This window comes from Taeniopygia guttata, chromosome 3, assembly GCF_048771995.1.
Source record: "Taeniopygia guttata chromosome 3, bTaeGut7.mat, whole genome shotgun sequence".
Taxonomy (NCBI): domain Eukaryota; kingdom Metazoa; phylum Chordata; class Aves; order Passeriformes; family Estrildidae; genus Taeniopygia; species Taeniopygia guttata.
The window spans coordinates 50,047,184-50,065,104 of NC_133027.1; the positions used below are offsets into that span (position 1 = coordinate 50,047,184).

Below are 17,921 nucleotides of genomic sequence, written 5' to 3' on the forward strand. Positions count from 1 at the left end.
GGTCCAGATTTTTCAAAAATGACATAAATATTTATAACTCAGGGTCAGCCAACCCTAGAGCAAACCTCTGTGGAGTCATAAGTAAGCAAACATCAGTGTGTCTGAGCTAACACACACAGACAAAGAAAAACCCCAATATTCTAAAAAGCACTAGAGAAGCAAGTTCAGTTCCTCTAACCAATGGCAATTCAGAGGCAGTCTTCAAGTGTTTTCATAAGGCTGAAGCATTTCCAGGTGTTTGACAACTGAATCTTTTCATGAGAAGGGAAGTCTTTTATTTTCTGTCCTAAAATAACATTTTGATAACATCTATTTCACTCTTATTTGTGTTCTATCTCAATGTGTATCTTTCTCTGCCAATTAATTAATAATTCTGCAATTCTTTGAGTAATACTATAGTGCATCATTACCTTCAATATTAAGTAGTTGATATAGTAAAACAAATACCTCCTTGAAAGAGCAAAAATAAAGTTGGCATGATTTCAGATATTTGGCTTAAGATAACAGAATTTTTGACAAAAGATTTTCATGTTAAGTGACGGTTCCCATGCTGTGCTGCCTTATCATGTCCACAGTTGAAGAACAGGACCAGCTCTGATGTGCTATTGACTCCCCAGTGTACAAATCCTTGACATTGTCACAGTCTAAATATTTGTACTTCTGCCAGGAATGTGGCAGGCCAGGGAACATGAGTTGGTCTGCACTTGTACCTTTGGATGCCGGGGTTGTGATGTTGGCTTCGGCAGGGGGTCCAGCACCAACCTCATTAACTGCCACAATACTGAACCTATGGTACACCAAAGAGACAGGTTTTGGTGAGCAGGTTTCTTTTAAAAGACTGCCTGAAAAACATTTTATCCAGTATGGAAGCTGGTACAGAAGTGCTTGACTTTCAGAAAATACCCGTTTAAATATAATGTCTGGGAAAATTTAGAATAAAAAAAACCAACCAAAGTCTGAATTGCCCATAGGGCAAACAACAACAGAAGCTTCTAAATTTCAATTCAAAATAAGTTTTCAGACTTAGAATAGCAACTGAACTTCATTTCAAAGGAAGATCTGTATTTACCAGTCCAAGAAGACTGCAGACCTCTGCATTTAATAAAAATGAAGACATTTTTCTAGCAGACCTCTGCATTTAATAAAAATGAAGATATTTTTCTAGACGCTTACAGGACTAGAGAAGACCACTCTATCTTTCTCCTGCCATACTAAAAACATGCCACACAAGCCTAAAAAAATTTAACACAGCAGCTAAGAAAATGCAGCCTCCCAGCCCTATATCCAGTTGCTTTTCCTTCCGGAAATGGTAATCTGACTTCTGCAAAAGCAGCCAAATTACCTGGGATAACTCTGTTACCTCAAGGAAGGTGACCTTGATTTTGGCAAGGATGTAAATAAATAGCAAAACTGTGCAGAAGTGGTGCTAAGCCATATTTGGTGCTATCTGGGCAAGAAATGTGACCTCATACCTAGCCACACATCATATACCTGGTATCTTTTCTTTTTGTACCTGTAAGTGGTGTTTGGGAAGGTGGAGTAGAACTGAAAGCTGTGCCCTCTTGAGGCTCTCAGCAATTCATGATTCTCACTGGTCAAGTGCAAGTTATATCCAATAATCAATCCGTTTGGAAAAAGTGGTGGAGACCAGCTAACTTCAACAGTGTTTGGACTTGAACTCTGAATGTCTTTAATGACAGGAGCTGTTGCAGGAACTGCAAGATAGAAATATCTGACCCCGGTACTTGATTAAGACATTATTGGTTTTGATTTTTAAATGCATTTTTAGGTTTCACAAGAGTTAATTCATTTATACATCAATAAATATTATTAGGGACAGTTAACATTCCAGCAGCATTTCAGGTTTTTTGTAATGTTCAGGAAAAAGGACTGTGTTTCAATCAAATACATGCATAATTATGTACAAAAGTATCCCATGTGCCTTCACAATTTTGTCCATGTACTTTTCTGTGCTTGCTTTTAAAACCAAAAGCAGGGAGAAGCCCTAAATCTTCTAGGTCAAACAAAAAGAACCTATAGTTTTTTCAGGTTGGTCTTCTGCAGCTACCCAAGAGATGACATACATGTGGTTCTAAAGATTAGGCACCAAAGTTTTCTGCCAAAGAAACAACATTGAAGCTCAAATGTTTCTGTTAAGGTCCTGAAAGATGGAATCAATAGTGCAATTCATTACCTCCAAAAGCATGTGTCCGGTAGCTGGGGCTAGGTGGAGAATGGAGCTGCAGCTGAGACGTAACGATCCAAACTACTTGAAACACATATTCTGTGAAGGCCTGAAGGTCTTTGACGGTAAATGAAGTTGCAGATACTACCTAGATAAATGCACAAACACAACTGGGCTTTTCCTTCCTCCAGCTGCAGCTACTATGTAGGATGTTATAAGGGCAAAAGAGGTCTCATGCAACAATATATATATTTCAGGAAAAAAAGGGCAACATCCTAAGTTTAATTAAGAGGAAATTCTGAAAATTATTTTCAGCATAGATATTTTCTATCTCTTCAGAACATTTTCTTTTCTCTTTCCTCAGAACATGGTACCAAATCTCTAAATAATGAGCAGGTGGATCAAATGATTGATGCTATGTAATAGTAAATGTTAATAAAAAGTACAAAAAAAAAAAGCTGAAAAATAGCATGTTGCAAGCAATGTATTTGAAACATATACCACAGGTTTCAGATACAAAGGATCCTAGTTACACTGAAATATTTATTGTCTGAAGTAATTGCTCCCTATTATTTCATCAATGATTCATTCAGAATAACTTCCTGCTTAGCAAATTATCTTTACCTTTGATTTGTGGCACCAACTTGTCATGCCCTGTAAATTGGTCCAATAGAGATGATGGCAAGATAACAAGTGTACAGCTGACGCAAAAGAACAAATTATGAGAATAACTCTACTGAGTCAGAACAAAGGTCTTTCTAGCCAAGTATTGTGCTTTGACAAGAACAAAAAAAAATTCTCTAGGGAAAGGTATTAAAAAAAAAAGAGAAGAAAGCCTAGAGCCATACTTCTCCTAAATATTCTCATTGGCATTTCACAAGCATGACTCAACATGAAACAATGGGAATATTTGCATTCAGTAGAACTCGATTTTTTCCACTGCTAATTTTTTCACTCACTTTTCAAACCGTATATAGTAATTTTAGCAATTTTAATATTCAGAAGTATAAATTTAGCAGTTTAACATCCACACGTACCAGGAAATAGCTGTACATTTCAACTACCCATTCAGTGAAGAAATACATCTTGCTAGTTTTGAACCTGCTACCTGCTAGTTTCCATCAAGGTCCCTAATTCCTATACTGGAGGAAATGGGGAATAATCCCCAGCTTTTCAGCTTCCCCATGCCACTCATGATTTTGAAAATCTCTTTTGTGTACCTAACATACTATCCAATATCTTTCTAAAAAAAAAAAAAAAAAATAAAAGAGCAGAGAAGAGCCAATTTTCTTTGCAATGTAAAAGGAGGTGTCCTCCCTTACCTCCGTGTACCTCCAGTCACCAGGGAGCTTGTTGAACTTCCACTGGATAACATATTTCACCCCAGAGATGTTAGCTGCCTTCCACCCTAATGTGACACTGTGGTTTCCAATGACAGATGCAAATGGTGCACTGGGTTTGTTCAAGTAGCCTGAGGGGAAAATACAATATAACAGTAAGAAAAAATCTTTCATGGCAATCCCTGCATCTCAAAGGTAAAAAACTTTTACCTCACACACCTAAAAGCAGCGAAGCCCATAAAAACACATAAAAGAATATATTGAAAATGTTGCTGAGTAACTCATATGGAATTTTAAAGACAGTTTGATAAGTCAGATAGAAATGGGCCAGGTTCAATGCGAGCAATTGTGACTACTACCCTTCTATGCTTCTATAAGTGCATTTTTAGTTACAGCTACTTAGTAATTTTTTTTTTTTTCCTGAATAGAAACATAGAGAAAGCATGAGAGACTTCTGGAAGTATTTTCAAGGGGACTATTTCAATAGCACTGTATTCGCCCAAGGTATCATTTTAAACAGTTGAGACTGGATTAAAAGTCTCATGTCCATGAAAGGGAGGGAAAATGTTTTACTCCAATACTTAGTGTATTTATTAAAAGAAAAGAATGGTAGTTTTCTGATTAATGAAAATATTCAAGATATTTATATTCTTTAAATAAATCCAGATCATAGAACAAGACTATGAATTTATCAGACTGTCAACTGGCCACAGGACTTTATTCAGACTTACTTAGTGCTTCAACTCCATATGCATCCTCTGCACAGCTACAGCCAAACTTACAGGAAACTGTCTGTATAGGGCACAGAACTCACTGGTTAGCTTTGTATAAAGACAAACTTCTTTCCAGAATCATGCAGACACATTTTAAATACATACAGATTCTGTGGGCATTTTGCATATACACAAACCCTGTGGAAATAATTACATTAAATCTAAAACATAGCACTATTATGAACTCACTACAAAGATTTTCTTGAGAGCCTTTTCATCAATTCACTAGACCCCGAATTAAAGGTTTCCTCCTTACACACTGTCCCTTTGTGGAAAGCATGAACATGGGGGCTACATTACAGTTGGAAATAGACTTCAGTTATTACCATGGAGTTAGGAAGACAAGGTTTTTGACTAGTTACTAATATATTCCACATGTTGCATTTCGCCCTTTCCTGCTTCATGTATTCCCTATGAATGAGGCACATTCTTACAATGTATTTCCAGTGAATTTTCAAAATAGCTGAAATTGGCAATTTTTTAGAGCAGCCATGCCCAATTCACACTTCCTTCTCAGCAGCTACTCCTTCTGTTACAGTTGTGCCTACAAGCTGCAAACACAACAAATACCCCAGGGCAGCGAGCTCCATAATGATGTCCTAAGAACAGATAATTCCTGAGTTTTCAGTTCAGGTAGGGAAGATAGATATAGTGTTATCCTTCTTTTTATGTAGACAACTGCAAGTTCATTCAGCCTTTAAAATCTTGAAGTTTGCTCCATACAGCAGCAACCTTTCAAGTGATAATCAACATTTAGATCATTCAGCAGCAATTCATTGTGACAAGTGAGGGAAGTTTTTAATTGCTCTTCCTATGATTTGAGGAAACACACTTCCAGCACCCTATGGAAACTGATAAGACATGTTATTTCAGACAACACAGTTGCAACCAAGACAGATTTAAAAACTTGCTTAGCTGTATATTCACATCTAGATATTCAGTGCCAAGTGCAACCACTTATCATTTTTTCCAATATTTTCATACTCAGAGAAATAAAATAATTCCATGTAAATTATCCCCACTGTTAGCAGGTGAAAATTCAGGTATTAGTAGTTATCTAGTGTACACCGGAGGTTTAATTTATGACTAATATTTTTTTTTAAGAGATAGTACCCCCAGATTACATGCTGATTCATAGTGCCTTCTGCCTCATTGAACACAGGTATTTCTGAACATTTGTTATTTTTTGTGTTATTCTTTCTTTTGATTTTTGTCTGAACCTGAACCATAAATCCAATTTTTGCTTGAGGTAAGAGGATTGCTAAGGCTCCTAACCTTAAATTTTGAGGGAAATTTGCCAGCTGCTCTACTTGAGAACAATAATTCCTCATATTTTCTCCCTACATCAGCAATGTTCTTATATAAGCCACAGTCTGATGTCTTTTCTTGTGACTGTTCCCATGAACTCCAGTGGCAATCCCCTGTTCCTAAGTAGAAGGAGAAATGCTACCAGATTTCAGACCCAAGGTGTATTCAGACAACAGAACTGAGCTAATGGCAAAGAAAAGTCCCACTCTTACTCCTTTGCTCTGCAGGCTGCAATGACCTGATCCTCTGGATGCAATGACACAGTTCATGCCTGACATGTGGGTAGTCAAGTCAGTCAGCTGATCCAGTGGAAAGATAATCCCAAAAAGGCCCTTGCAGAGTCAACACATTTAAGTGGCATATTGTGTGACCAGACGGGCAAAAAAAACCCAACACAAAAGCAGCAAAACCCCCACACTCATTTTACGTATCTATAAAAGTAATTTGGTTACTTCTTGGACTGTTCCTACACTCCAAAACCCCTATTTAGCACATTAGTAAACATTTGTCAGCATCACAATTGGATAGACTAAAAGCTATAAGAAAAAAATCCTTTAAATCAAATTTCCATGTTGTCAATGGCTTTGTATTCTACTCATGACTCTCTCCAGCTTCTCCACCACCGCCTTGAAATGTGTTGCTTCCATCTGGGATCAGCCTTCATCTTGAGGTCTCAACAGTGCCAAACACAATCTTTCAATCATCTCAACCCCATCCTATCCTATCCTATCCTATCCTATCCTATCCTATCCTATCCTATCCTATCCTATCCTATCCTATCCTATTCTATCCTATCCTACACTCTATATTCATGCTGAAAATGCCCATCTCTTTACTCATCACTGCGAACACCAGTCCATCCACAGCACTCGTCACTTGAGGTCCCTTTCTAAGGGGCCACATGTTGTCCCTTACTGAATTGTATTTTATTTCATTTAGGCTCTATCCAGGCAAGAGTTTTGTCTTCTAGCTCCCACTCTTTTCTTCTACTTCTTGCCAAGCTGGTATCATACCAGTCATAACACGCATTCTCTCTGGGTAGTCTTTGATGGAATTAATGAAAAACTGGATAAACAACACTCTTGTGTGAGCATAGAACACAGTTTACATGGGTCTGTCTTGTTTCATAAAACTGAGATTAGTCTGCTTTCTTTACAGCAATGTTCTTTGTCACACAGCAGTTTTTAATGCAAACCCGTCCTTGGTCACCACGCTGAAAAGCTACGTAACTCATTCTTCAGCTTTAGGGAGCACAAAACAATTACACCTGAATTGATAAGTTTGTATATCTACACTGTATTTCTTAGCGCTCTATGGACATAGCAATCACTGAAATAGCGATATTTTTTGTACTGCTCCAATGGCATTTAACTTACCTCACATGCTCTAGTGTATGTCTCATTCTGCCAAGAAACAAATTAATAAAATGTGGGGTTAGCATAAATATAATCACAGAGTATTTCAAACAGATAATACCAATTTATTAGAATTTCTTACAGTGAAAGTACATTACAAAACCTTATCACTGGCAAATAATGAAAGAAGGAAAGTCCACACTTGAAAAACAGAAAGACAACATCAGAGTGATGCTAAGGTTAAATATGATTCAGGTGTTCAAGAGATGCAGAAAAATTAGAAGTTTAAAAGCTATCATGGCAGTTTTCCCAGACCAATGCTAGTTCTCAGCCATCTGGTTTAGTAAAAACAAGAAATCAATCTACTGAGGGCCATGTGCTTCATTTACATCTGCATGCAACTCTGAAACAGCCCCAGCAGAGTAAAATCCTGAAAAGCACTAGTGCATTCTCACTGTCTAAAAATCTGTGTTGAGCTTAAAGGACTGGAAAATACATCTATTCTGACAACTCAATAAAAACTTTTGATACTAGAGGCAACTTGAATAACAAGAATTACTAATTTTCCAAACAGAATTTATAAGGGAGAGAGAAAAAATGTAGACATTACATCTCTTCATAGAAACACTGCTCTGATTGGATTTTGAATGTCGGCCATTGGATACAATACTTGACAGGCTGGAGACAAGTGCTATAGAGCCAAAGCTCAGGTAATACTCACACATTTCAGCAGACAGTCGGTTTGTACAGTCACATTCCAAAACTGACATCCCTGTGTACACTGCAAAGACAGAGGATTGCTTTAAAAATTACTTTGAAAGCAGAATTCCAATGGCAAGGGTTACTCCAGCATTGGCAATACATTAAAGGTACATAAGGGTATTATAAGTACTCAGATCTACAGTAAGAGAGTTACATTGTATAGTGCCCTTCTACATGTAAAACCAAATGCAAAGTAAAACAAATTCAGTCTTGTTCTAGGAATGAGTTTACTCAGCCAGCTACGGTGAGGCAAGCACTCCCACCATCCCAGCTTTGTTTTACCACTTCCTCTCTGTGTAGAAGCAGCAGATATGCATTGTGCAGGACAGCAAAGCACAGAGGAAAGCTGTTCAGCACAAGCCCTCCCATATGTGCTTGCCCATAGGCATTGGCTTTAAAACTATGAGTTTTCAGAGAAGTAATAAATATTAGGTTGTTCAGTTTTGATGTTGGACCTCTCTTGTTTATGCTGTCCCATCTACTTCTTAGTGATTGTGGTGGTTTTCCTTTTTAAAGGGAAACTGGAACAACTTTAGAAGCAGAAGACTGATACTGAGTGTTGCAAAGCCTCATGGAAAATATAGTCAGAATTTGATAACACTGAGTAAAGCCTCACTAGATACCAGGTGCTGAGTGGCTGCTTGCCACTAGTCTGTGGCAAATTCTCCACCACTCTTCAAAGAATATGTATAATCACTGATACTGAAATTGGCAGGAAAAGGCTTTCTAACACAATCAGAGCCATTAGAAAGCAGGCATTCTTTATCTGTACAGGACACACAGAAGGACACCTTATTTCTGCGTGTGTTGTGAGACTTTACAACAAGATATTTATCTACTATAATCATACCTATAAATTGTGTTTCTTGTCTAACACATAAACATCACTTTCTAGAACTAATTTCCATGTATCTGCCTCCTACTGGAAGTCCTGTTGAGGTCCTAAAGGTTTATCAAGAGGGGTCTCTGGTGGCCAAATTCGCTGAATGCTTCAATATTAAAGGTGACTTTTCCTTGAACTTTTTCTTTGGGCATAAGCTGCTGATTCTTGTTACATAATTTGCAAAAACCCCTCTGTAGTCCTCTTTATCTGTTTTCTCCTATGGTTCTCACCATGCTTATCATCCTGCATGCATACCTTTGCATCCTTTTATCTTTTTTTTCCAGTTAGTCTTTAAGCTCTATTCAGCAGCCTATTCAGGGGAGCTGAACATTTTTATTCTCTATGTTATTTATCATCACCAGCTTGAATTGCATTTGCAATCTGAAATAGGAAATCAGCTAAAGTCCTCCAAGAATGCTCCTATGAAAAGCTCAGGTTGAGCCCTCATGAGAGACACAACCATTTGAAGTCATAGAGAACTCTAAATATTCAACAATTATAAGTTTTCTTACACTGGATCACTGAGAAAACTAAATAAACTACTTAACTGAACAGAGGAAACTGAATAAGACAGTCTTAACGATTTGCATGTTGGAGGCAACACTAGTTTTGACTCAGTGTCTCAAAAATGAGAGGTTATGCACTTTGTAGATCACAAATGTGAACATAACTCACAGCAGAGATCATCACCCTTTACACATTTTCTTTAAATAATGAATATAGCCATGTCTCTAATAATTTGGATGAAATCTACCCACTCAACTTAGTAACATGCTAGACAGGCAACTGTGCATATTTTCATGAATTCTTTGAAAATATGATCACTGTACCCATTGTATTCAAATAGCAGGAACATAAAATGTCAGTAATTAACAAAGTAAAACATTACTCACCGCTCCAGTGATGTCACTAACATTGCAAAGGTTAGTAATTCCAAGTTCTCCTTCCTGTAGGAAAATATACAATTTTTTAAAGGACTCAAAATATTTTCCCAAAATTCTTGGATTAAAACACACTAAGTCACTGGATTCTTGTAAACTTCTGGTTTACTGAGTCAATAACAAATGCTTCACAAATATGTTGGGCTTAAATGACAAAGCCAAGTGGCTTTGACCTCTTGGGAGCAGAAAGACCTTTCTTCAAGCTAAATGCCTTTTGTCTGGCCACCTTTTGAAGGAGTTTTATGCAGCCATATGGTGATCACCACCACCCTTCCTCTCCTGCCAAAAGTTCTCTCCAGCAAACATGCCTGCTTTTTCACATCATTCAAAGTGTGCAAAACCCATCTCTGTCACTGAAGTGCAAATGATTTGAGGCAACCTTAGAGAAGCTGAATAGCAGCTCATAAATTTTTGACCTGAAACCAGGTAAGAGCAGTCAATAAAACAATTCTCAGGAAGAAATTTTCAGCACAATGAGTACACCATGACAATAGTGAGAATCAAAGCTCTCACAAAAATAAAATAAAATAAAATAAAATTCAAACACAACAAGTAGACCAAATGAGAAAAATAAAATTTACAACTCTCAGAGATTATATTTTTTCATACCTGAATCAATACATTCACTGAACATAAATGTGATTTTCCTGTCTTTCAAAGCTGGAAGGAAGAGCAGCTTATTTCTTATTCTGAGATAATTTAAACTCAAATCAAAGGATCCCCATTAAAGTTATCATTGCATGATAGGTTTCCATCAGGGAAGGCAATTAACTCTTTGACTGGTGCAAGAGCTCCAAATAGTTTTAAAGGAACTGTCAGGGACGTGTATGAAATAAAATAGAGTAGGTACTAGTTCTCTGCAGCAGGTTTCCACTATAACCACCAAGGCACAAAATGTCTTTTTTACAAAGCAAAGATAGACAGAATGCTCTAAAACACATCAGCATGTTTCTGGCAAATAGAAGCAAGGAGGCAACTCCTGAAGGCAGAATAATTGTCTAGATTTCAGAGGTTTTGCTTACTTTTGTCTTGCATTCATAGAATGTATTTCACACTATTCCAAGGAATATTAAGAAAGTATAAAACTAAGGATCTGATGGCTAATTTTAATACTTACAGAATTACCCACAATTTAAACCAAGTAACTTAAAAATTAAGCTTCAACTAGGTTCAGGATAGCTGTGTGTGTCACAGAAAAAATTTCTTGTGACTTTACAGTTTTCCTCGATTATATAACAAAAGCCCTGGACTAGACTGAAATGAATGAGTAAAGTGAATAAACGGAAAGAATACAAGTTTATCTTCCCCACCCTCCAGGGTTTTTAGCATTTATAGTAATTGCATGCAGAATAGTGGGATTTGTTCCTTACCCGATTCCACAAATTCAAATGTTAAATATTAATCCTCAAACTCTGCTCTTAATACATTCTTTAGAGAAAACACTGACATGTAATATGAAGTTCTTACAGTGCTAGCAATAATCTGTATTTCAAAAGATTAGGTACAGGTTTTGAAAACTTACCAGGTTACTTGTACATAAGTTTTGACAGTTCCTTGAGAAAGCACAGTACACTGCAGAAATCCATAGGCAGAAAAAAGCAACAATCCTTTTTAGAGGGAAAACCCACAGGCAATTGTTCTTCATAACTTTAACAATTTCATCTGATAATCTGCCTCTTCCCTTGACTTGGCCATACAAACTCCTTTTCGTTTAGGTGACAGAAATACAACTGTGAAATTTCTGCAAGTTACATCATTAAAATATTTTCTGAATCCTTGTTTACACTCCGCTCCTTCAATAACGTCTCAGCTTCCTGGAGCACTTGTCTTGAACTTATGCAACCTCTAGTTTTTAGTTTCTTATTAAGCCACCGAAACAAAAGAGTTGACAAATGAAAGTCCATGTATCAACTTACACAAATATCATAAACGTAAAACGGAAACTAAGTGCAATGCCTTTAATCAGGTGCTCCAAGCCACACGGAAACAAGGAAACAGTGGGGGAAAAATGGCTTAATGTTAATTTTGACTAGATTAAGCTATTTCTAAATATTTGTACATGGATGCAACTAAGAAAATTTGTTAGTGATGATGAATAACTTTGTTAGAATACCATTGATCATATCAGACATGGCAAAATTTTTAATTAATTCTTTATTTGAATGATTGTTTCCAAATGTTCCATTTCCACATTAAAATAACACACAGAACAGACCCATGTCTGCCCTCAGATGCAACCTAGACACAAACTAACAAGACCCAATTTGCTAGGGGTTCACTAGATGAGGAGGCACTATTGTACAAGTAAGTGTGCATCCATATCATGGAAGAAAAATGGAGCTGATAGATAAATCATGTGTCTGATTTAAAGAGTGGTCAGAGTCTTACATAAAGTTGAAGACTCACATTAAAGAGGTCCGTGGAAAGTCAAGCCTTAAATTTGACTTTGACACATCCAGGCTCTGGTCTGTGGTACATCTGTGCTGTACCAGCAGAGATAGCCAGCAGAGATAATTCCCCAGTAGAAGATTAATCCAGTTTACATACACACACACACACACACACATATATATATACAAATATATATACACACAAATGCTATGTCATTTTGTGCATGTGTGTTACTCATTACAAATCAAAGGTGCTACTTTATAAATAACACAGAATTCTGATGATCAGTTGAGGCTGGCACATCCTGTTATTGCTGCTTAGAAAGGGTACCTGCTTTTCCACCATACCTTTCAAAGTCCCATTCACTTGCCAAGGAAACATTTCTGCAGTCATGCAATAAAACAGGCTGAGAAACTGGTTAACACTAACCCAGCAACAGCAGAGGTGAATTGGTTGGCATTAATCTGCTGGCTCAGGCTCTAGTAGAATCCCCTGAGCTGCTCCGCCCATGCATTGAAAGGAGTAAATGCACTAAAGCAGAAGGAAAGGGGGAGGAGGAAAGCCAGGCTGGAGACAGTGAATATTGGGAAGAACGTGGCTCAATGTGGTGCAAGGAAGGAAAGGCTTTTAGGACTAGGTTCCTCCCTTATCTTCCTGTTGCCCTGGGAAGAACTGGGGACGTCTCATTGTGCATTATCTCAGTCTCCTCAGCACTACTCTAGGGAGCTTCCAGATGAGAGCAAGGCTCATCTTAAGTGAGATTTGCCTTCAGCTAAGGGCTTCCAGCTACACAGGTGTGGGGGTATTACCACCCAACTTGCTTGTCACTTCACTCCAGAAGGATGCTGCCCCCATTCTGGCCCATGAGAAAAGCTGCTGAAAAAGGAGCTCCTTAGATCCAGCCAAAATAAGCCAGTTTAGTCTGACTGCTTAAATAAAGGTCTCTGCTAATCCAGCTCATCTTGGCTGAAGAAATTTCATCAGTGCTCACGTGACCAGCAATACTAAAGAGAAAGCTGATGGCAGGCAGATGAAAGCTGCAATTTCTTCCTGAAGCAAAGAATTTTGGCTTTGGTTAGTTAGGAGATTTAGTACTTCAGGATTTGGTCTCCAGGACTTTTAGGTCTATACTAGCAAATTCAATGCACCCACATCAATACCCTGGCAAGTGGCATGGGATAACCCACATCCACACTTTAAAAATCTCTCATAATCCAAGAGAAGATAGACATAGCTGAAATACCTATGTGCAATGGCTCTTAGATTTACTATATCCCAAACTTGTTCCAGATACTATTGTGCTAGTGCCGATGTGGATTAAAATCAGACAGAGAGTTCAACAATTGATCTATGTGGTCACTCAGGATTAAGAATGCTGGTTGGTATGGATTTAAATTACTAACTTAGATGCAGTGCAGGTAAAGAAATTCAAACTTTAAAAAAATATTTTAATGGCATTTAAGTGGTCTTTTTTTATTATTATTTGTTTTGGGTTTTTTTAAAGAACTGTTTGGTTATTAGGATGTCTAGCATGTTTTTTCAGGATGTATAGGGAGAAGCACTGGGAGAAGAGAAAGACAGAATCATAGAATCAATATAGTTGGAAAAGACTTCCAAGATCACTGAGTCCAATCTTTGCACACCACCATGCCAACTAAACCATAGCACTAAATGCCATGTCCACAGGTTTCTTGAATGCTTCCAGGGACAGTGACTCCACCAGGTTAAGATCCAGGTTAACTCCTGATAAGGAATATAATCAAGGTGCATCTTAGTCTGAAGAAAAAGTCCACAGCACTGTAACAATAACAAAACAATATTTGGCTTTTCAGCCAAGGAAATTTTGTTACTATCAAATGCACATAACGAACCCTTGGTAACTGGAAAGATTGGCTGTTACTGATGAGGATAATTCTTGTCAGCGAGTCTTTGCACACTCATATAGGGGTAGTGCACACATGCCTCGCACAAATGGGCTCTAACCATTGCAGTTAGTTAATAAAATAGTAATATTAAGACAATATTCAAACGAACTACTCAAATGGTGCAGAAATTTTTCTTAAACTTCCAACGCTGTTTTCCACCAGGTGTCACTGTAACATTCCATAAACTGAGACTTTCAAAGAAAAAAAAAAAGCACTGAACTATCTCCTTTCTTGTTTACCTTCAATTGAACACATTGGGAGAACAAATAGTAACAGTCACCTGAGTCTTTAGGTTTTTAACCTGAATTTCAGGAATTCTACAAGAAGAGAACACTTATGGGCTTTAGAAGTCAAACTTTAAAAGGACTGTTTGCAATATCTGTAAACAACAAAGAATTGAGTGTAATTTTTAAGTACATCACTTCCATTACACTGCACCCTGACATGGAACTAGGGATCCAAATTTTGTGAGATATAATTTATAAACCCAGTCCTTTATATTATAGATCTCCTTACAGAATATAATTTCCTTTATCTCAAAGAGTAGCACAAGGAAGATGTGCTTGCATACCAGCACATCTGCAAGGGAGAAGACTGAGAAAATTTATATTAAGAGAAAAATAGAGAAAAGAAAACTTGATCACAGTTCCCTACCTGGACAGAAGTACATATCAGAACTCTTTACAAACTATGGATTCATCTTTCAAGTTCTTTTGAGTGTCTTGTAAGAAAAATAGAACTATGTACAGACAAATGGTCAGCCCTAATAGCAATGAGTAAGGGCTATCATAACTTGAGGAGAAACATGTACAGTATTACTGCCAGTAAAGTGAGTAACTAACACCTTCTTTATACCTGAAATTATCATGATCCATAAAAACAAATCTTTCCTGTACAAGAACATGCACAAGACTGTGCATATATACACATGAATGGTATAATATAAGCAGACCAAGGATCAAAGACACAGAGCTTTAGTGCTTTGCTGCACTTACAGTAGAAGATTAAAATTATTGGCTCAAGGTGGGTTGGCAGCCTCCTCTACCATTCACCCCAGTGCACAGCCACAGGCTGTTGCACATACAGCCAGAAAGATCAGCTGGGAAACACATTCTGGGCTGCCAAAAGGTTACAGCCCAACACATTAACATAAACTGATAGCAACTTCAGCTTACTTTAATAGTACAGGACAAAAGCTCTCAAATGGTCAGCTCCCAGCTGATCCAGACCTGGAGTTGTGCCATCATTCCTGCCCTTGTGACAGCAACCTCCATCACAAAGTTTGGCCAAAAAAATTAATGTAATACCCACTCCAGCAATCTAGTTTTAATCTCCTCCCACGTTTGAGTCAGGGACCTAAAATCTCATAAAATGAAACAGTTGTCTATGTGCTGTTACTTAAACACGTCTGTGCACAGTTCCACAAAACAGCAGCACACAGCAGGAATCTGCAGGATAAAAAAAAACTGAACACGGGATGGCTGAGGAGGTAGGCAGAGGGACTCCCAAAGCCTGCAGATGTTTGTGCCTGATCTGGGCTGTTTGTGTCCAGTCACACAGCACTAAAAATTCCTTGAAGATAGACCACCTTCCATGAGTTCTATCTTGATGGGAAAGAAAGTGGGGAGCAGTGAGAGAGACTGTCAATCCCTCAGCAGCCTACAGGGCAGAGAAATGAAAATCTCAGCTTTTACTTATCAGTTTCTACCTTCTTTGTTTTGGGGAGGTCATCTTGAAAAGACCCTCTGATGTGAAGTACTCACTAAGTGATGATGGATTTTCACTCTTTTCCAAAGATCATAGATTATTCTCATTTTCCCTCCAGCAATGGGCCCCCATTAGATTTTGAATTTCTTAGTAAAGTAAGTGAACAAGGACCCTTAGGGCAAAAAGCCGCCCTCCACTGCCCCGGCCTCCCTCCTTCCCCTTTTATTTGTTAGTGCAACTGCTAAGACAGCTGTTTGTCTGGCAAGAGCAGCCAGTCGGTCAGGGAGTGCTGTGCACAAACAGAGGGAAGGCCATACAAGAGAAACCCCCTGGAGTCTGGCTCAAGATTTATATCTATCTCTGCAGATTAGAAAAGTGGGGTTGGGGGGGGGGGGGGAGAAACAGACTGTTAAACTGGATCAAATTGGAAAGACAGTCATGCATGAGATCCTTAGCTAAACCAGTCAGGAGACAGGGATTTGCTTCTATTGATCTGCAGTAATGATGACTGGAGAAATGTCTCATTAAACGATGCACAATGATGGATTTCAGACTAGGCAAATTTGAGCTGTAGAGATTAACAGGAAGAGATGTAAAAGCTAGGTCAGGATAGAAAAGATAAGGAATGCTAAAGGGTAACATGGATCCATAAATACTTTGCTTTGAAATTTGAAAATATTCGTAATTTGAAAAAATTCAAATCTAAAAGAAAAATAATATATTAAGGCTTATTAAACCATGTCTGTGTGATCATTATACACAACATTAGGAGAGACAGTGAACACAAAGCAACAATAAAAACCTTGCTGTTAAGTAGGTAAAGCTTGCACTTATTTTTGTATTGCTTTAAAGAGGGTAAGTTGGCAAAATATTTGCAAAGATATTTAGTGATTTGTTCAACTGTGTTATCTATTAGATATCTCCTGGTTATTACTAATCAAATGTGCTGTCTGAAATTTGAAGAAAACTAAATTTCAACATACACAAGTAGCAGGCAGTGCAACAGTGTGTGTAAAATGGCCTGATGCAGGATATCTGAAGAGGATTGCATGGAAAAGATGTGCAAAGGGTTTTAGAGGGAAACAGAAGGAAAGAAGATTGCATACCACAGAGGGAGTGACTTATCACTCTGAGCATGTAGATCAGTGTGTAAGAAGATATAAAATCAAGATTAGGAGAAAAAGGCAAAAGGTGCAGAAGCAGTAGTGCAGATTACACCATCTTCAATCTTTGTAAAGATCTTCAGAGTAGTCAGGTGTTCAGTTTGCATAAACATCTCCCATAAAAGTATCTACCTCTAACATCTCCTGGTTTCCATGGCATTTCCAAATACCTGAACATCTTATCTCCCAGTAGTTCCATAAAAAGAAATTGCTTATCCAGCAATCCAGGAGAGAGCCCATATGCCTTGAGTTCCTTACAGATTGAGAAGCAACAGTGCCCACTATGGAGACAGGAATTAACTGGAACTGGATTTGACCATTTCAATCACCAGCTTGAGAAAGTGTGTTGCTGGACTGTTACTTGGATGCAATGCTCACCAACCTTTTGGAAGGTATTTAGAGTCCCAGTCCTTTTCCCCTGATAAATTCCCACCCTCCTTTTCTTGACTGACCATTACCCCTGGGTATAGGCACTGACATTGTGCACAGGAACAAGCAGATCCCTTTCTCCACACAAGCAAGCGAAAACCTCCTCATAGTAGGGGAAAAAAACAAAAAAAAAAGGATGTTCTCTAAAACACAGGTTTGTTGCAAAGAGTTGGAGATATACCTAACCCCTTCTTTTCTGAGGGAGTGGGAAACATTCCCTGGGAAGACCATAGTTTTTGGGATCTACCATGAGGAGAAATTCTGAGGATGGTAATCCAGCCCATAATTTCCACCTGCAATAACAGCTAAAAAGGTAAATGCTGTGGGCAAGACAACATTTTGCCTTAACTTGCTAACATGCACCAACACCACAGGCAGCCCAGTCAACTTCAGGCTTTATCCCCCAAGAGTTTCAAACCCCTCTGGAACACCAACAGCTGCCATGACTTTAGACAAGTCTGCCCCTTGCCCTTCTAGGTGCAGGGGAAGGCCAGGGCAGAGCTCCATAGCCCCCAAAGATCATCCTGATGAGGGCCAGCCCCTGCGGAGCTCCTCCATTGTGAGCCCAATCCCCTGTTATGGGGAACATGGGGCTTGTTCCATTTCCTAAACGCAGGTCCCTACTGACACCCTCCCTGTTGCAGGGAGCCCCAGATGTTCACCCAGGACTAGCAGTGTTTAGGTACCATGGTAGGGGGTTCCCAGGGCAGAGCCCATCCCACCCCCAGCCAAGAGCAGGGCAGCCAGCGCCGTCATCAG

General features: G+C 38.5%; 1 protein-coding gene across 3 annotated transcripts in view; it reads right to left on the bottom strand.

The window, feature by feature from the left end:
• Positions 1 to 11,355, bottom strand: part of ROS1 (ROS proto-oncogene 1, receptor tyrosine kinase) — a 69,070-nt gene extending 57,715 nt beyond the window's left edge. For 2 of the 3 annotated variants that reach the window (XM_072926803.1, XM_072926802.1), the window contains exons 1-9: positions 11,070 to 11,355; positions 9,500 to 9,553; positions 7,683 to 7,742; positions 6,983 to 7,009; positions 4,257 to 4,317; positions 3,508 to 3,656; positions 2,195 to 2,333; positions 1,514 to 1,715; positions 711 to 787 (exon numbers count right to left, since the gene is read on the bottom strand). In XM_072926803.1, coding sequence (XP_072782904.1) covers positions 711 to 787; positions 1,514 to 1,715; positions 2,195 to 2,333; positions 3,508 to 3,656; positions 4,257 to 4,317; positions 6,983 to 7,009; positions 7,683 to 7,742; positions 9,500 to 9,553; positions 11,070 to 11,192 — 892 coding nt within the window. In that variant the 5' untranslated portion in view covers positions 11,193 to 11,355. Of the gene's footprint in view, positions 1 to 710; positions 788 to 1,513; positions 1,716 to 2,194; positions 2,334 to 3,507; positions 3,657 to 4,256; positions 4,318 to 6,982; positions 7,010 to 7,682; positions 7,743 to 9,499; positions 9,554 to 11,069 lie in introns of those variants that run through there. The other variant, XM_072926804.1, reaches the window with a different exon arrangement.
• Between the last annotated feature and the right edge of the window lie 6,566 nt (positions 11,356 to 17,921).